Source organism: Anser anser (genome assembly GCF_964211835.1).
Source record: "Anser anser genome assembly, chromosome: 2".
Taxonomy (NCBI): Eukaryota; Metazoa; Chordata; class Aves; order Anseriformes; family Anatidae; genus Anser; species Anser anser.
The window spans coordinates 62,797,461-62,817,596 of record NC_139721.1 but is presented as its reverse complement, the minus strand read 5'-3'; the positions used below and the strand labels follow the sequence as shown (position 1 = coordinate 62,817,596).

At 39.4% G+C, this 20,136-nt stretch overlaps 1 protein-coding gene and 1 long non-coding RNA gene across 7 annotated transcripts in view; one reads left to right on the top strand and one right to left on the bottom strand.

The window, feature by feature from the left end:
* Window positions 1-4,088, bottom strand: part of ZNF236 (zinc finger protein 236) — a 73,471-nt gene extending 69,383 nt beyond the window's left edge. For 4 of the 6 annotated variants that reach the window (XM_083824836.1, XM_083824838.1, XM_083824837.1 and 1 more), the window contains exon 1: window positions 3,857-4,088. In XM_083824836.1, coding sequence (XP_083680962.1) covers window positions 3,857-4,073 — 217 coding nt within the window. In that variant the 5' untranslated portion in view covers window positions 4,074-4,088. The remainder of the gene's footprint in view (window positions 1-3,856) is intronic. The other 2 variants (XM_083824841.1, XM_083824840.1) reach the window with 2 other exon arrangements.
* Window positions 4,089-4,229: 141 nt separating this feature from the next.
* Window positions 4,230-6,789, top strand: LOC310894582. Its single transcript, XR_014580020.1, has 3 exons — window positions 4,230-4,828; window positions 4,913-4,998; window positions 5,100-6,789. It is a non-coding gene; the product is annotated as an uncharacterized lncRNA (long non-coding RNA).
* The last annotated feature ends 13,347 nt before the right edge of the window (window positions 6,790-20,136 follow it).

The following is a 20,136-nucleotide window of genomic DNA, read 5'->3' as shown; positions in this document are numbered from 1 at the left end:
CTTACAGAAGAAAAACTCAAAAAGGTGACATGAGATGTCTCAAACAGAAATCTAAATGTATTTGGAAACAATACTTAGGAATGAATGAGGTATGAAGGTATGAGTGTGACCGCAATAGGAAACAAAATAATGAGGACCTGCGATTGGCAGAAAAGTTTGAGAAGGACAGAACAAGGACTGAAGTTATCACACAGCCAGAACTTAAACACCGGTTATTTAACTGCTTAGATTACTGGGGAAGAGGTACTGATTTATTTTAAGCCTACTGAGGAACGACTGTGGAATTAAAGAACACCAATGTAATCTAAAGCTCTCTTCTTCCAGCAGGAACCCAGCGTAGCCCTCACACATAAACTTACATCTGGTTGTTGCTGTGTAACACTGAGATGACAGAACAAAATTATCACTATTAAAGCCTAAAGATTCCCTTTTCTACAGCAAACATTTGAGCAGGTGGCCCCCCTGTATGTTTTAACAAGGAATTACCTTTATCTATCATACTTAAAAGATTTAGCCCACATCACAGAGGTGATACCACAAACCCCTCATTCTTGCCTGCACAACATCACTCACCTAGTCTTTTACTTGTCAGTCAGAGGTCAACACATAAAACCCTAGTGCACAACTACTAAAGTAATCAACGTAAGTCTTCTCTGGATTGATATTAACTGGCATGTTCAAGTTGCATTTCACTTCAATCGTACAACATTGGGAAGTAAAGCCACAAGACCGCCTTTTCCCTAATTCATTATATTCACACCCTAACTCAAGCTAGAGAACTGACAGGTAGTAAAAAAAAAATACAGCCAGCTCTGCATAGGCAGACTTAAAGCTACGCTGCTTTCTTTATGGTTCTTAACTTTGTGTATTTACCACCCTTCATCTGTGAATTTTGTTAAAATTTATGCCGTGTGAAGGCACAAAATACGCAGTTCAAACCCGTGTAAAAGTAGTCTTTGCATTTAAATACAGGACATACATACACTCCAGGCTTAAAAGTTGTTTGAGTACATCCTGCTTATATTGCAGCTTGCTGAAAATTCACAACCTAAAAATCAGACAGTCCAAACACTGTAATGGGAGTTACACCACAGCCACACTGGAAACTCTGAGGGCACACGTGAGTAATTGTCTCATAACTTTCTTCTCAGGTTAGAGGCTGTCACCAGAACCTGTACGGAGGTGTTACTAGTGTGCTAACACCCATTACATGCGAAGTGCTGCTTGTTCTTTCTTCAAAAAGATCTCCATGGAAGAGCACCATTTTTTCCAACGTATTATTCTTGCTTCACATAGACTCAAGGTCTCATCCTGAAATTTTCAGGACAAAAGCCAATGTCTTGCTGTACCTCTGTATTAGGATTTGCCATACAACCACTAAGCAGCCGGAGTAGGAATCAAGGAGTGGCAAAATCCCAAATCACAGCAGATTAGCTCATGAAGCTTCCTGGGAATCATATTTCATGTCCACTCACCTCAAAGGAGAGGTCAGTTCGAAAAGTTTGATCAAGTTAAAAATAAAAACTAAGAACGATAATAAAAAATCATTTTTAGGAAAGCATTACCAATTCAAAAAAAAAAAGTTGTTTTAGAATAGCAGCCACTGAGGTCAAGATATTGTTTTGACAAATTCTGCCTAAAGTTCAGATTTGTACCTAACATTTTGTTTTCATAGAACAAAGAACATGCCTGGTGTTTGACACATGTGGTAGTCAAAGAAGTCTGAGGAAGCTGCACAACAAAGCATTACGGATTCACCTTCATTTCCTTCCAAACAGAGTTGTATTGCCATAAATATACACACTGTCTAACCACAGAGAGCAACACTTCTCCATGGAAGAGATGAGCATACCAGCGCTATAAGAATTTGGGGGGGGGGGGGGGGGGAACACTGTCAGGGAACAAAGCCTAGACATGTACAGTCTGCTAAGCAAAAGATATGCAATCTCTTTTTGTGAACAGTTGTTTTCCAACTGAATTCCTCCCCCCCCCCGAACTCAAAGCCTGTAGGATTCACAACCAGTTTTCCAGGTCTGTCAGCATGCACCTGAATGGGACAAAGAGCCAAATGTCCTGGGAGCACAGCTTCTCGAGATCCAAGCTGCCTTGTTCTGCTAGAGCTTCTTCATTCATGACTTCTATTCAGCCACACAGAAATGTAGGAAAAAAAAAAAAAAAAACCACGATGCTTGACAGCACTAATTTTGCTGTTGTCTCAGACTTCTGAGATCTCTAGGGCCAGAGGCTCCAGCACCCACAATATTTGCCTGTGCGGGGCAGAGTCCTCACAACTGCGGGCCGCACGAGCCTCTGAATCCCTGCAGCAGCCCTAGACCCTGTAATTCTAAACTGCTCTTGGCAAATTACCCCATAAAGCAATTTCATTAATAAATTAGAAAGTTTCTTTTTTTTTAAAAAAAATATGGAAATTACAAAATACAATTGAACTAGTAATCAGCTGACAGTAATCTCTTTCAGCCGTACATTTTCTATATAGGAAGGGTCTAAGATCAAGGTCCGACTACAAGCAGAATGGATACAGCCACCAGGCTCTTGTTCTTGGACAGCTTGTCTCAGTCTTTTCCCATTCATAGCCCCATGCCATCGTTACAGGGCTTACAAGCACACCATACATGTATAACCTTGCAAGAATTACTACAGAATTAAGTAGACAATCTAGTCGAAATGAACGTAAAGAAATCTCAACTTCCAAAACTTGTAGAAGCCAAAGCTCTTTGGGTCCTTCTTTATATTTGGCATTAAAAAGCTGACATCAACTGCTCCAAGGAACAAAAATAATAGCTTCTGACAGGAACCTGTGGCCCATTTGGCTTTCCATACAGGAGGAAATGTTTTAAAAAACATCAGTCATGTAACAGTGCAGCATTTTATTTTTGCCTGCCACCACATTTTAATTCCACAAAAAGTACTCCAGACAGAAGGCTCACCTACACATTCCTCTTGAAGAGCCAGAGCTCATCTGTGAGCACTCAGAAAGCCAGACATTTAAAGTGTATGCTGCAAGTATTAATTAGCCGGCTTTTTGTGACTGAAATAACCATGGTATTTATGTTTTATGAAATCTCTCCCCTTCCTATCTGAAAAAATAGGCCTACGTGGTTGTGCAGAAAATCACTGAAGGGGGTTTTGTATCTGTGATCACTTTTGCAGTTTATGGGCCTTGCTCGGGGTCTGTTAATGGATCCCCAGTAACATCAGCAGGGCCGAACTACACAAAAGACCCACAAAACCGTCAGAAAACCGCTGTCAAAACCCCCAAGCCACCACAAGCAATCCTGCCCGGGAGTATTTCTCAGAGCCTCACAGCGACAAAAAAAAAACAAAACAAAACGCGAGGCACAAGAGCAACAACAAAAAAAAGGCGGTGCGGGACGAACCGGGAGCTCCCCGCGAGCGGGCAGGCGCTCTTTCCCTACTCACGAACAGCATTTTTAAAACCGCGGGTGGGATAATAATAATGAAAATAAGTAAATAAATAAGTAGGAAAGAAAGCGGGGAAGTTTCAGCCGCCTCGTTCCGTGAGGGAACTCGGGGGGGTGGGGGAAGGGGCAGGCGAGGCCGCCGGCCGGGCCCTCGCTCCTTCCCTCAGCCCTTCCCTCGGTCCTTCCTTCCCCGGGTCCTTGCTCCCCTCAGCCCTTCCCTCAGCGCCTGGTCCCTCCCCGCCGCCACCCGCTGCCCCGCGCGGTGCCCAGCGCCGCCGCCGCTCCTCAGGGCCGGGCCCTGCTCCCTCCCCCCCGCTCCCTCCCCCCCATATCCGGGGACTATATTCGCACCCCGCGGAGCTCCCTCCCTTCCTTCCTCCCTTCCCCGCCGGGGCCCCGGCCGCGCCGTTTACCTGCCTCGCTGCCGGCCTTGCCGCTCTCCCCGCCGGGCCCCGGAGGCCGCCCCCTCGGCATGGCTGCCCCCTCCTCCTCCTCCTCCTCCCTCCCCCCTCCCCCCCCGGCGCGCACGCACACACGCACGCACGCGCGCGACGCGGCCGTTGGCGGAGGGTGGTGCGGGGCGGGGCGGGAAGGGAAGGCAGCCGGCGCTGCGCGGGGAGCGCGGCGCATGCGCGCTGAGTGCTCTGTGTGTGTGTGTGTGTCTGTGTGGGAGGGGGGGTGAGGTGCTGAGGGGGGGTGGCGCATGCGCAGTGGCGCAGAGCTGAAATTCCTATTTATTTTAATACTACTCAATCTTTTACCCAAATGTCGACCCAAAACTCACTTTTCCCCTGAGCCATGTGGCTCCTATTTAGTTGCTCAGCTATTAAGATGCCCAAATTCTTCTCGTTGTTTTCCATCATATCTCTCTTTTCCTCCCCCTACCCCATATGGCCACTTTATTTCAAACTATAGTGTTTCAGTAGCCTCTCTTAAAATGCATTTAGTATTACGCAGAGCTACTTAATCGCTCAAATTTGATGACCCTGTCTTCATTACTTACTTCTTTTATGTCACTTTCTGTATTCTTCAGAAATAGCATTAAATGGGTGCTGCAGTTCACTGATCAAAACTATAGTGCAGGCTAGGCACTGATACCTGTAAATTATACCAGCTAAACGTTACATAATGGTTTTCTCATCGTTGGATATTGATAACACCTTTTATCTCATATATCCCTTATAACTCATGTATCATCTTCTGTTTGGAAATGTGTGGAGCTGTTTGTGGTTTTTTTTTCCATTGGTGCTGAGTTAAATGCTTTTCATGTATATATCTAATTAAATCTAAAAACTTGCCCTTAGCTACCAAATTTAATCACATAAGGGAATGGAATCAGGTTTTTGGAATGCAAGGTCTCATTTCTTCCTGAAGGCTAAGGTTGGGTAAGCATATTTAGATAATTTCTTCTTCTATCAGCCAGTAAAAAAAAAAAAAAAAAAAAGTACCGTGTTTAATTTTCTCTGCAGAAGTGCAGCATTGGTGCATAAATATGGGAAAGGAGGACTGAAACTGCTGTGACCCTTGCCTGGGGCTCCTTAGAGCTGGCTGCTTGGTAAGAGCACAGCTCCACACAGAGAAAAGGCGAAGAACAGCAGTGGCCTCTGGTGGCTACAGGCTAGTTCTGTGCTGAAAGTTGCCACGCTTGTCTCTCAGCAGCAAACCACAACCTTCAATTCCATGAGATAAAATGACATCTGCTCACAAGATTTCACTTGGACCCTAGGGACCGGACTCTGAAACAAAGAGACCCAACTGAATCTGTATTTTAAATCATTGCACAGGCTCATTATTCTAACTACTAGTCCTTATTCTGTTCTGATTCTGCCATAGGATTATCTGTATTTCTGGTGGGGTCTCCGAGTTAGGATTAAGAACTGTGAATCTTGAGTTCTGTTTCAGTTTTGAACTGATGTATACAGCAAAGTAAGAAGTATATAGTTTTTCAAGTCAAACGCAAAAAGCACCTTTAGTTCCTATTTTGGCTTTTCAGTATTATTGTTCCCAGCATTTCTTTCAGTGTTCAGCAGTAGAACATACAATCGTGTTAATTCTGTACTGCAGAAGTCAGTGTGTCTGTTCCAAATTAGGTGATATTTGTCGATGTGTATCAGTGTTCTAATGCTGCTGCTGCATTACTCTCATTCTCTACAAAACTAGCTCTGTATAAAAGTTGAAAAGACATCAGATTTTGCTTCAGACCTCCAAGGAGCCTGTGGTACCAGGAGGCAAAAATAACGCTTTTCAATGAAGAGAATGGAATAGGTGTTGAATAGCACATGAAAGTAACTCCTTGTTAATAAGGAAATACAACACTAAATCATATGTCCAAAATATTGTATTTAACTTTACAACCACTTTCATATTATTGAAGCTGTTTAATCTCTGTGACTACCCTTTATATGTCTATATAATAGACATATTTTTCACCTGCACTTTGCAGCTCCTGGAAGAAAGGCACTTAATGCATAGCTAAAGCTGTTGCTCTTCTTGTTGAGTGAATCTGTTGTCTGTATTTGCAGAAATTATGATATTTCAACATATTTAAAATTTGTTATAGTTTGTGAATTATAAAATAACCTACTACAGTTTCTCTTCAGTGTGTCTTGCGTTGTTCTGAAGGTGCTACACAGAGAACTTTTCAGGTTTTGGGTGTGCCATGGTATTACAACCCTCTGCCTTCTCAGGTGAGAGCCTAGCAGACCATTAGTCATGCTCTGCTTTCCATGAAAAGGAAACACGGGTCTGTTCCCCAGAGGGAATCTGTAATGTAATACAGGGAGAGTGCTAGTCAGATGGCTGGCCTTTAACTCTTTCCTTTGTGAATTTTATCTGGTATCACTGATTTATGGGAAGAAAAGCAGCTATGGTGTCAGCCCTTAAAATATGCAAAATTAAAAGTCATGCTTGCTTTTTGTCTACAGATGAAGGATATAGCTACAGAGAGATTGAGGTTGACACAGGGCCGCAGAACAAGTGGAATTCTAGTTTTTCCTATTAAATTTACTCCTAAATTTTAAGGCGAACTCATGAAACCTGGCAAACCATCTCAGTAATCCTACTTACAAATTAGGGTGCTGTTTACTGTTACAGTAGTCAGATCCTTACAGTTGTGAGATACTATTTCCAATTGCTTATAGCTTTGCCATACTTGAACTTTTTGGACTAAAATTTGCATGCTGCCCAACTTCAGTTTGGGTTTGGTCAATTTGAATGTATTACTTCTATTTGTCAGATTATGTTTCAAGCATTTTTTTTAAAGAAGATAGAAAATTATTTAAAGAAGACAGAAAATTATTACTGTATTAAACTACAGTACTCACCAGTGATAAGTTTTCACTCCAGCATGAATTTTAAGTTAGAATGAGTCCACCACTCTCTCCAGGAAAATTTCAATTAAATTTACACTTTTTATGAGTTCCAAAAAAAAAACCAAAACAACAAAAAAGAATATTTTCAATGAAGATTTTTGTTCCTTTTACGGAACTGAGTTACATAACAAATCTCTGTCCATATTTTCCAAGCTGGAGCAACACAGCGCTTTCCCTGATTTAGTTGTAGGTATGTAGTACTCCAGGATGGCAAATCCTTCCACAATTTGTTGAAAATCAGGGTATTTATTTAAGTAAAACAGCTTTGGAGTTCCTTTTATTTGCTTTCAACATTTTGAATTCTCATGTTTTACCCTTGTATGTCTGAATGATTGTGAATTAGAAATGTACTTCTAATGAATATGGTTTGATTTTGGGGAACAAGAAAGAAAGAAAGGAGGAAAAAAACGAGAAAAAATATCACAAGATTCATAACATGATTTCAGAGATGGAATCACTAATAAACCAAAGTATTTCTGTGCTCAGACGAAGGTGACAGAAATGAAGGCCATCACGATACCCTACATACTCAATACATCCAGACCTCCACAGAGGAGCGTTTTGATAGCTATACCAGCACATTTGCCTAGTGTGGACACAAGGCAACAAATGCAGTTAGGATATACTTATACGTGTTACCAAAATGAAATAAGCTGCACCAGGAAGAGCAATTTTATGCTTATCAGGCATAACCTGAACTAGAACCTGCAGTAATGTGGAAATGCCAATAAAAGCAGCAGCCTTCTCTCGTATTAATATAATAACATGAGCTAGAATAGACCTGGTGTATATTTGGCATGTATTTAATCATGGAAATTATACACTGCAAGAACTGCAGTATACATTTGGTGTAAAGAGTTTCACTAAAGAAACAGTTTTCCAGTGTTAATATATTGATTTCCAAAGAAACAATAATGTTTTCAGCTTTGCTGGGATGCTTTGTTCATTCATGAAAGAAAGGGTGCCTTGGTTTGCTATTGTTTGGATAAAAGACTTGGGTTTCCAGCCCTGCCAGTTTGCTTCTAAAAGCGCTATTCCAGTGGAAAATAATAATTTGATAACAAATTAATACTCTGTAAAATCTAATGTTTACACTCATTACAAAAAAAAAAAAGAAAAAAGAAAAAAAAAGAAAAAGAAAAAGGAAAAAAAAAGATTGAAAATGTAAATTAAAATACTGTTAGCCACTTGAATAACATCCATGAAATTCTCATTGTCAGCCCTAAAGTTACATGTACAGTTCAATAGTTTAAGAGAAAATACTTTAGAATACTGAGATGTGCTATACTCTAGTACTGAGGCAGCAGAGGTGTATTTCATGTGAAATTTTCATGTATTTTCAGACTGAGACCACTAATACAGTAAGTACACTGAGTCTAGCAGCTTCTTTTTAATATACACAGCTGAACTTAGATATGTCATGTTTATGTGACTTTCACCTGTTGTCAGCTGGGCACTAAATCAAACCACTTGTCTAAACATTAAAAATTAGGTTCCTTATCAGTGTTGGAGTTCTAATTGACAGCTATGAATCCCTACAAAAGTGTTATCAATGTTGGGTCCTACATTGGTTTTTTAAGGCTCATTCCACCGTAGAAACTGAACAAGGATATCACAATTTACTTGAGCAGCTTTCCTAGATGTTCAATTTTTACTAGGACATTGATCAGTTGGAGGCTCTGTAAGTAGCTGTACCATTTCTGTTGCATTTGTTGCTTCCATTTGTCTACTATTTATGTAATACATACCTTGTGGTGCAGGTACTCCACTGACTGAGCTGTTTTTTTCCTGTTTGTGGGTGTAACGTGCCTGGAAGACGTTCCAGTTCTTCAAATACAACCTCCTAATCTTTCAGCAGCTCTGCTGTGGGAATGCCAGACTGCATTATCTGCTCTAGATAGCAAGGGGGTTTGGATCTGTTTTGCTTTTGAATCTGTTTAAAATCATTTGTCAGAAATTTACTGTAATTAGTTTTGTGATTTCTTTCAGTGACATTAGTTTCTGTGTTGTCTGTACCACCCAAAATTCCAGCCTCTAAGTTTTCTCTGTTTTTTTTTTTTCTTTGTGTGTGGATCTATTTGTTTATTTATTTATTTTAATTTCATAATCTTTGTGGGTTTATGTTTATGCCTTGTGTAATTCAAATCTTTTTGTGGTTGTAATTTTGCTTTCTATGATCAAGTAACAATACGGGAGTCTTCATAATGTACTAGGTTCATTGATGCCTTACTACGTATTCGGCATTTAATTTCCTGTTTGTATGCTGCCTTGTCTTGATATTTTATGATAGGCTGAGGTTTATGTTTTCTATTTTATATTGCCTTTTGTTCTCTCCTCCTTTCTGCTCTTCTCTTTCCTCTCCTTTTTTCTTTTTCCTTGCCTAGAAGTTTTGGCTTGATAATTTCTTCTGCCACAAATGTGAGAGGGAAGGCCCCTCCATCATCTTATTTTCTTCATAATATACCACGAACTATTTTACATGATCTCACATTTTGCTTGTCTTCTCTGCACTGTATTGCTTTTTGATGTTTTTAGTGTTGGTGATTAGTTCTTGGGCATGTTTTTTTCTCTGTTCCTTTGGTTTTTGTGTTATATGTTGAATTGTCTCTGAGACTGCTCTGTTAGAGGGCTGCTGTCCATACTGCACTTGTCTATTTCTTTTCATAATGTTTGCATGGATTTCTGCATATTTTCATTCAATATCCTGCAACTTCATTCATATTCCTAATTTATCGGGACTTTAATCTGATAATTACAGAATTCATCCATTTTGTGTAATTCAGAAACATACCAGTCTGTTGGTTCTTGACTTTATTAAAAATCCCCTTTCACAAGTTTTTGAGAGAATGTAAAATCAGAAAACCTCCAAAAACATGAACTTCCCTGCTCTTCTCTTGATATGCAGAGGCTCCTTGAATATGTAGTCGTTTTTAAAAGTAATGACCAAGCCACAGCTGTTCTAATGCAGTCCTGTAGCCATTTTGTCATCAAGAATGCCCGGTTACTAAACAACTTTGTCTTTGTGTCTACAATGAGTTTGATTTCATCTGTATGCAACAATAAACATGTTTCTGACACATAAATATTTCAGACACTGAGAGAAACAGTACAGTCTCAGGACTTTATTCTGCCTTCCACATATACAGACCTCTCTTGCAAAGCATTTTATGAAATGAGGGTTTCAGTTCACAGAAATTACACTTCACATCATTTTTGAACTATAACGACGATGTTTGGAAAATTGCTCACTCCACGTGCAGGATGTGTGGTGTATTTTTTTCAGAAGGCTTGCATTTGGACACATTATTAAACTCTTGTTTTGTATCCAGATGTTGTTTAGACAGTAGAACAAAACACTGTTGGTGACGAACACAAACATCATCTCCTCAGCCAGATATTAAAACTGCAGAAATCAGGGAGTCAAGTTCAGCCTCAGGAACGCTGCCTCAGTACAGGGAGGCCATGCGAGAGGGGTAGGCCTCTTCATGGGGGTTCGTAAGGGAAGCAGGCTTCTGGCAGTTAAAGTCAGGAATATCATGAGTGAGCTTTTAAACTAAAAAGTGGTGAGAAGGCCAGAAGGTGCAGAAGAAGATGTGGTTTGAAAGGAAACTTCTTGTACAGATAATGGTATGGGATTTTTGATACATCGGTCAGAGGGGATAAACCAGTCAGAAGGGAAGTGGAGACAGACTGCCAGTCAAAAAGAAAGCGTGGCAGATACAAGAGCTTGGAATTTAGGATCCAGGATGAGGGAAGTGAGTCTAGCCCTCCGTGAAAGAAGTGACCATGTATACATACAAGAAGCTTGACAGAAGAAAGATAATCCATGGAAGACTGTAACAATAGAACAATATGATAAGGAGGATGAAAGATGAAGTGGGCCTTCTTGGTGCTGTGATATATATATATATACACATATTTTTAATCATAATCTATTTACTATAAGAAATGTATCACTTCAGCAAGCAAACTTATGAATCCACATGTACTGAAATTTCAATCTCAAATAAGTAAACATTTCATTGGCTGTATATGATTGCCCAGCAAGGATAATAATATTGATTTCAGTATTCTGAGGCAATTGAAGAAGCAGGCAAAGCAGGAAATAGGATAATCGTGGGCCTGCCCAGTTACCTATTGGGCAATTGGGCAAACACTACATCAGACCATACCACAGAGACCACCCCAAGTTGCTGTTTCATGGGGCAGCTGGTTAGGAAGAGCCCCGGAGGATGTGCAGAGCAGCACAGCTGAAGATTTGTGTCTCACAGGATACTGGGGAGGCTCTGAAGCTGAAGTCTTCTTTGTGAAAGACTCCTCAGAGGAGGTATGTGAAGAGGAGATGACAGCAGAAGACAACATGTGGAGCAAATAGAGAAAACAAGCAACAGAAAAGCAGCAGCAGGACTAAGCTGTGTTCACAAAAAAGTTCTAATGGAGTTCAAGTATAAAATTTTTGAAGGATTCCTCAGGCATTACAATGACTCTTCTCACACAAAGTTGCCTTGGTACCTAGGGACCAAGGAAAGTTGAAAATCTAAATTAAAAAAAAAAAAAAATGTTTTGAAAAAAGACCTGGGAAGCTACAAAGCTTTTAAGCATGGCATCTAAACCGTGCAGATTGGCAGGAGATATAAAAATAGAATTACTGAGTATCTTGATAAAATGATCTTTTTGAGAAAAGCCATGTTGGCTTTTGTGAAGTGAAGTCATATCACAGTTATGTTGACAACTGCGTGGTTGACACAGCTTACTTGGTTTTTCAAAAAAATATGGGAAGTGTCTTACTGGAGGCTTATAAGAAAACTTAGGGCCACATCATGAAAGGGAAGACTCCTATATGGTTAAATGGTGGGAGACAGGAATAAATGGTCAGTTTTCACAACAGAACGCAATGACCAATGAGGTTCCATAAGATCTATATTAGGACCTTTACTGTTCAACATGCTCATAAATGACTGGAAAGCATATTAGCAATGAGGTAATCAAGCCTGATGATATTAATTTATTCAGGGTAGTAAAACACAGTGACTGAGCAGTAAAATGACAGGTGAAATTCAGTGTAGATAATTGTGTGGTGATGTACATAAGGGGAAGAAATCCTAATTTCACTTACATGAGCTCTGAGCTGACTAGAGTAAGAGTTGAGAGTTATGATAGATAGTCACACAGAAACATCACTCGACGCTCAATAGTGATTGAAAGAGTAAATCAAAGGTTAGGAGTCATCTGGAGAAGAGCGAAGAATAAAAGAGAGAATGTCACTCTGCCATTGTGTAAATCTGGTTTCACCATATCTATCATGTGTTGTATGATTCTGGCCTTGTCCTTCCCTACCATCTCAAACAATACAGGAATCTGGAGAAAGTTCAGGAAGGGCAGCAATGATGATTCTATACCAGAGGTATAAAATAACTTCCATATAAGAAATGACTTAGGTAAGCTTCAACTATTTAGACAAAGGAGATGATTTCAATGGCAAGAGGCAAGCTACAGAAAAATGATCCAGGAAGAAACTAAATTATTATTTAGGACAACAAATAATAATTTTATATTTATTTATATATTATATATTTATAACAAATACCCAGAGGCATTGCTGGACTCATGGCCACAACCAAGCTACTAACACTAGACCATATATATACAAATATATGTATATATTTAATCAAATACTGTTATTTTGATGTTCTTGTTTACATCTGTAGTATTTCTACTGTCATACACTTTCCCCCACTTTTGTTTTAACTATTTTGTTGAAATGCACATTATAATTACATATCTTTTTATTTGTTTCTGAGTCCAACTTCACATTAAGATTTTGGATCCTTTTCTGGCACCTTAAACTAAACAAAACCTGTAACAGAGTTCTTATTAACATCAGGAGGACAGCTATTTGAATAAATGATTCCCTATAAATATAATATGTATCAGTATTTGAAGAATATACCATCCCCAAAATACATCCATCAGCATCATAGCACATATTTTTAATACACTTGCTTATTTAAATAAGGAAAATAAATCAATTATTCATCTATTTTCTATCATTCATCTGTTCTTAAAAAACAGTAGGACTGAGGCAACAAGGCCACTTCCAATCAGATTATAACTGCGGGTCTGGTGCAGATCATTAGTGGGTAAATTACCTTGGGATGTGGTTAAAATCACTGCAGGTGTTCTACTTAATGAAGTGTTAGTTAGGTGGCAGATGACCATAAAACTTTGGGGCTGTGCAAGTTGTCAGTACAGGAGTAGGAAAGCACTAATACCAATCTGTGTTACATCAAAGACAGATACTGAGGATTGCCCTTTACTTATGCTAATTGCAGTCTTTGCTGCATCCAGCAGCTGCTGACCTGGACCAAAATGTAGTTGCCAATGTATATGTGGAAAGCTCTATAAGTTGCTAGTAAATCAGATAAGCTCGCATCTATTTTATAGACACTGCAGACGGCAGAGGCAGATGGGTTTAGTGAATTTTCAAAAGCCACACGGAAAAACAGTGGCAAACTCAGGGTTAAAATCCAAGCTTCCTGATTGCAAATTGTCTGAGAAGCAATGAGGAGAGAATAAAGCGTAAAATCACCATAATTAAAAACACAAACAACAATTTCATATACAGATCTTAGCAGATGAGCACTCCACAATGACATTTTTTAGGGATGTCAGTAATTTAAAACATATTTCTTTTACAAAAGTTGTTTTAGAGTTAATTGCTTTAATGTATCCCTATGTAACATGAATCAGGCAATATGACTTTTGTGAGAGGAACAAATGATTTTGTAATAGCATATATCTGGACAGAGTTTCTAGTTATGCAGTCAGCAGCACAGAAACCTGATGCTGACTTTTCTCTGGAAAAGTTAGAAAAACTGCATGCTGATATTTCGTGAGAGCTATCTATCTTCTTGGGCTCTTGGTCATTGGCACAGAATTTCCTCATTATTTTATTACCAGATAAACAACAAAAAATAATCATCATTCATTATCACATCATATTATTCATCATCATATCGTTTTCACAAAAATGAATTATCATTTTTATGGAAACGAACAGAAAGGAATGGAAAATTACAGCAGTTTGCCTCTTCGCTATTTGAGAATTTCCAAGGATTTGGAGTCCTGGTTTAGATACTTCAGCTTTTAAAAGCCCTTTGTACCTTATCTGCCTCCCCAGTATCTCCTGTTTTTTTTTTTTCTTGTATATATTTGTTTTTTTCAGTGCTCTCTGGCATTGCATGCCTTACCAAGCTTGTCTTTTCTTCTTCAGTTTCATACACCCCACTGCAATCACACCTGTCCACATCATCCCACTTAGTGCGTGTTTGCCTTCCATAGCTTTCTTTTTTCACTCCTGGCAATTTGTCAGAGGAAAATGCGAGTGGAATCTTCACAGATGATAGCTACAAAATTGTAATACCCTTCCACTTACGTCAGCGAGTATTGCCTGATTTTTCTGGTGCTCATAGCTTGGCCAGCTATGGATTCCTTTCTCAGGAACTTCAACAAGTGTAATTCTGCCAGCTCTTGAGTTCTTGTTTCAAAGGATGTAGATAAGTGATTTTCTTTTTAATGAAGTAATTGAAAGAGAGCCCATACAAAGTAAGCAAGCTGCTAACCTCCTACATCATTCTTGAAAATCACAAAAACAGTTTATCTGAAACACTGATTCTCGCTCTTTTTTTTTTTTCCTTTGAATTAAATCTCAAGATGACACTGATCTCAGAAAAAGTCAGCCCCCAGAGTTAAATCAGTAATGAGACTGAAAATGGTCTTAAAATGAGAAAAGTTAGGCAGTCTTAACAGCAGGTGTCAGTGTGAACTCTGCCTCTATAATTAAGGGTGTAAACAATGTGATTAACAACTTTCAGTTCCCTCACATAATATCCTGAGTTAATGTGAACGTTAGAAGCTGCTGTATTATTACAAAATACTTTCCAGATACTGTTGTTTCACATGTCTCATATCTATCAAATAGTTACAGTATTGTAGTCATGCTATTTTTCTGTCTTGTCAGCAATTTTCACTAGCAGCAGCACAATGATGAGAACTTTGAAATCAACCCTCTGGAAGCAGCAACAATACATGTAAATATTTGATGTTATGTAATGTATATTATATTTACCTTGTAGAAGAATATGCTAAATAAATGATAAGCTTGATTGAAAAGACGATCTAAACTCTGAAAAGACAGAAACAAAACAGAATATTATTTTGAAGAGATTTGTAGAACCGTGTAGTAAATGGAAAAATCTAATGTAGAAAGTCACTGAAGCATGTAGGAATAAAAATCAATTGTCTGCAGAGCTGGCTGAACAAGTTATAAGAAGTTAATGAAATGAATTAAATTAGAAACACCTGGTAACTAGTAAAATGGGTTGGCTTTGTTTTGTTTTGTTTTCCAGAGAGGAAGAAATGAACATTTAATTTTACCTTGAAATCCACTTAGCTATTCCCTCCTCTGCTTTTAGAAGGGGATACCTTCAGCCACCTGCTTCTGTGCTAGGTGCAAAAAGATATTTTCTGTTATTGCAGATCTTTGGAGCACCTGTCTGTATTTCTTCTCAGGTACAGGTACTCCAGCCATTAAGCTGTTGAAATATTTAGGCTGCATTTTTTTTCTGAGAAGACAGACATAGAGGTTTTTGTCCACGTGATGGCTTAAAAGTCTGGTTTATGTGAAAGCTGAGGGTAATCACAGATCAGGCAGCTGCAGGTTTATTCTGTCCTAGCCCAGATATGAAATAAAAATCTTAGTCAAACTAGAAGACATATGGAAGATAATTATTCCCTTAAATGTTCTGCTATACATACATGCAGATATATATATATATCTGCGGAGGAACAAGGCTGGAAGGCAGCCAGGTTTTCCCAGCTGAGAATTCCCCTGGCGCTGGGGGACTCAGCTGGCACCCAGCCTGTTTCACTGGCTCCTGCCCCGCCGCGCTCCTGCACTGCAGAGCAGCAAGCACCTTGCCCTGAGCTACGTGCTCAGCTGGTGTACATAAAGCTTTCAGGATTTAGGGCAGTGCATGTCTGTCCTGAGAGCCCATGGTCCGTAACTGCCTCCGTCTTTCTGCCCCATCTGCACCACCAAGGATGTTTCATCTTTTTGGCTGCGTGTTTGGTGTGGCTCCCGTGGTGTATTGCCCGAGTGCCTCCAAAATGTGAACGTGTCATCTTCCCAGTTCCTGTAAGGTAGAAAAGTTCTGCTACACCCATGTTGTGCATTAATGCATGGCACTAATTTTACTGTCTTTGAAATCCGTGTTTGAATTCAAAGAGCCGAATGGCTCGAGCTGTGTCTGTATGGCCTGGAGGAGCAGGAGCACAGGTGCAAGCCAGTCCTGCTCTCTGCCTCAGGTTTCCTTTTTGGAGAGGCACCTTGCTCCTTCCAGGCAAGAATCAAAGTGAGAGTCAATGTGCAGGCACTATGGTCAAGAGTGTGCTCCCCTCTGGCCCCAAGTAGCATGGCCGTGTAGATCCAGCAGAGATCTGGAAGACAGAGCTATTACAGCAATTAGTTGTCCATAATTTCATCATGGAGCAACTAAATTTGGTGAGATTGGGTCTCGAGAATCCAAAACACAGAATACAGGGGCTAGACAGTTAGGATAATCCCACCAAAATCATGTGAAGCAGAGCCACTTAATATTATCCAAAAGGCACCGGCAACACATAGGTTTGTCTGAAAACTCATTCTGATTGGGACTTACACATCTATAGAAAGATTGTGAGGTAAGAATCTGGATTTCCTCAGGGATGTGAGTTGGGACAAGTGAGATGGGCGCAAGTAAACTTTGGTAGTACTGTACCTTCTGTAGGACAGCCTAATGGCTACAGCATTCAGCCTGGAGACGGCAGGCACCGGCCCCTCCATTTTGTCTCTCTTCAGCTGCAGATGCACTAAAAACCTACATCCCTTTAGGGCTGCCTGCACATTTGGCTGCTGGGTGGTCTGCTTTGGGACGTCACCTTATTGCAGCTTCATCTCTGCACATGCATTGTGTTGGAAGAATTAATGCTTTGGTCTTGTGACTTCCAGGACTGTGTTTGTGGTGGCGGGCAGTCATTTCTGATTACTTGGAATATTGGATATTGATGTATGTTGCCTTGAATCCTAACTCCAGACATTCTGCATGGGATTAATCAAGACACAGAATAAAAGCAGGCTATACCTTAAACTGTTTCTGATTTTCGCTTAATGCTGTGCCACCTGTGTTGCAGTGGGATTAAAACAACAGGGGAAAGCAGCCTGTTAAAAATAAAAAATGGAAAAAGCCCCATCCTTCCTTATGGATTTGACTATCAAGAGTGATTCCAGCTGAATGAAACTTTATAGATTTAGTATTTACCCTCCTGAAGCACGAGCGGGGAAGGGATATGTGTACGTTTCTTCTAGCAAGTTCCCAAGGACATTCCCAGGCCCGGGAGCCAACTGGCATGGGCTGACTCACCAGCAGAGTGGTAAACAAACACGCTCAGCCTCCAGAGCAGGGCGGATGGATGCAAATCGGTAATGGGCTGTGGGATGCTCTAACGCCCGAGCCGTGCCTGGGAATTGCTTGGGAGACTGCTAGTCGGTACAGGCCAGCAGCACGCACTTCCAGAGCAGCCGAGTTCCAGCGTCTGGGAACGCTCTCACACACGCTGGGATTCACCAGCAGAGGCACAGCCCTAGGTTGACTGGCGTATCCCACTAACTAGTCTCAACAGTGCAAAAACGGTAAATACAGGTTACTTTTGAGGAGGAACCATTTAATATGTCTCAGACGCTTGTTTTAGGGAAGCTTTTAACTCCTTAAGGATACATATTATGGTTCAGTCCTGGATTCCTGGTCTTGTATTATTTCTCTTGTGCATTTTCGAGTATTTTCTAGTGCAGCCAACATGTTAATGAGTCATACAGACTCATAAAATATCTTGAAGATGTCTACAGGTTTTAGGATGAATTTACTGACCTTTAGGGCCAACTCGGAAGCAGACGACTAAATGTTGGGTGCTTGGTGTCATTCTTAAACTGCAGAAGCACTCTTCTGTTCAGGATCTTATCTCTACAGCACCTATTATTGGCTGTTACCATACTTAGTTAGAAGGTGATACAGCTTTAATGCTATCTTTAGAGGCCCTCAATTTGGGGCACTGGATAGCATATTATCTGTAGCTGTCATTAATACACGCAGATAAAAATGGTCGGTGATTTAGTTATATATCTTAATTTGATAATTGTCACAGTTTTAAATCTCATAATTCCTACTATCTACTGCTCACTAACTTTATTTGTTGTATCCTATGTTAAATTAGCTAAAAAGACCCATAAATTTAAAAATCCATTTGTAAGCACCTAACACACACAAAATAACTGATCAGTTTTTGCCTTCAATTTCACTTATTTTCCTGGTTTTGATAGTCCTTTGACTGAAAATCTTGTCTTTACTTTGACCATAAAAAAGTTGTTTTTTGTTTCTGTTTGTTTTTTACCCTGTCAAGTATTATTTTCTTTTTGAAAAGAAAATCACCTCAGCATAAATAAAGCATAAAGAAATTCAGCTAAAACCTGGTTTTCCCTTTTTCTCCAAGTTTTATTTAAATGTCTTTATCTTTTAATTATTCTTTAATTACAGAACTAATTTAAATCCCTTGAGTCCACAAAAGGTCAGACAAAAGTTTCTGCCACAGCCCTAATGCCCTTCAGGAGTCACTTTGTATTTTTATATATATATATATATGTTTTTTTTCTAACTGTGATGATAAAAGAGCAAAGCCCTAAGAGGATCATTCTGAGGAGCCTGTGGTCAGTTACATTACAGGATATTGTCTTATCTTTTTGTGATTGAATTATGTCTGCATATTTCAAAGGCTAAAATTTACAGAAAATTAGCACACAAAATTGTGCTAAGGCAACATGAAGTCACAATAGGAAGAAAATGGCAGCTTTTATTGCTGCATATTCTTAACACGCCTTTCAGTATCCAGCTGTTGGGACAGATATGGAGCATTAGATAAGGTGGTGTCACTGTTTGTGTAATGTTGCATCTACTAACAAAAGGGGTAGGGTAAATATGAATTAATGCAAACATTTAAATATTAAAAGAAAGTGTTCTTATAAAAGTGAAGCTAAATATGAAAGCAATAAAAAACATTATTCTTCAGCTATGCTATATCCTACCATCAACTGAAAAGATGCTTCTAAAACTCTACCTTTCACTCCTTTACTCTGCCTAAGCATCACAGACTCATTTAAATCTTTCCTTCTTCTAAGAATAACTATCTCCATGTTGTGACACCCTATCCTAGTGGTATTCCAAAATATTGCAAGGCTATTAGTATAAAGGCAGTGAAAAGAGACACAGAAACATTAAATTATACAGCAAATAAAACTAGGAATGATGGTTAGAAGACTCTATTTTTAGATGTTTTACGTAGATCTGAATCATGGAACCACCTATTCCAAAACTGAAAGTCCATAAATATGGGTTGGAAAAATGTGATGAGTGAACCCATTGTATTTTATGTTATTGTGATAAACCTATTATACATAAATCAAATATTATGATTGCCAGTTTTCATCAGCAAAGTAGTTCAATAAACAGATCTTTAAGACTGGGAGTGACTCAAAGTATATAGGCTTGTTTACAGTACGCCACAAGCAGATGAACACAGTGAATGTCCTCAGTGTGTAAATTCTGTGAAGTTCAGCGTTTTCTGGTAGTCTCATGACTGTGGGAACTGGGATTTTAAAGAAAATCAACAAATCCCAAGAAAATCATGACACAGCAACAAGTTAGCAGCATGAGAAATTTGTGTCACATCTCAAACCAGCTATATCAGTTCTAGGTACCTGATCACATTAAATCTCCTCAATTTAGAGAGCCTCAACTAATACCAAAACTTGTGGCATGTTCTTTCAGTTTCCCATCTAATTTCAAATCAGATACAGGGTTTCAATGTTTGGTGGTAGTTGGCTTGGTTCGAGTCTGTGGGATCTGTGGTTTGCTGCAGTTTGTAGTTTACGGTCTTCTCCAGGGGAGCTAAGTAAAACAGACAGCGTGCAGCTGAGGCAGCTTAAACGTTCTGCTTTTAATCAGAGCTGATGGACAGTTAACTGCTGAGATTTAACAATGGAAGTAGCCAATGCTGGGAAAGTACAGTGACTATAAAAGCAAAGAAATAAAGAGCATTAAAAAAAAAAAAAAGTTTTTATAGGGTGAGATGAAGGAAGTATAATTTTCTCTTTAAATTTAGGGAAATTTGATCTGAATTGATCTTTTACTCAGAGAACTAATTTAAACACCACATGTCTTTAAAAGGTCAGTTAA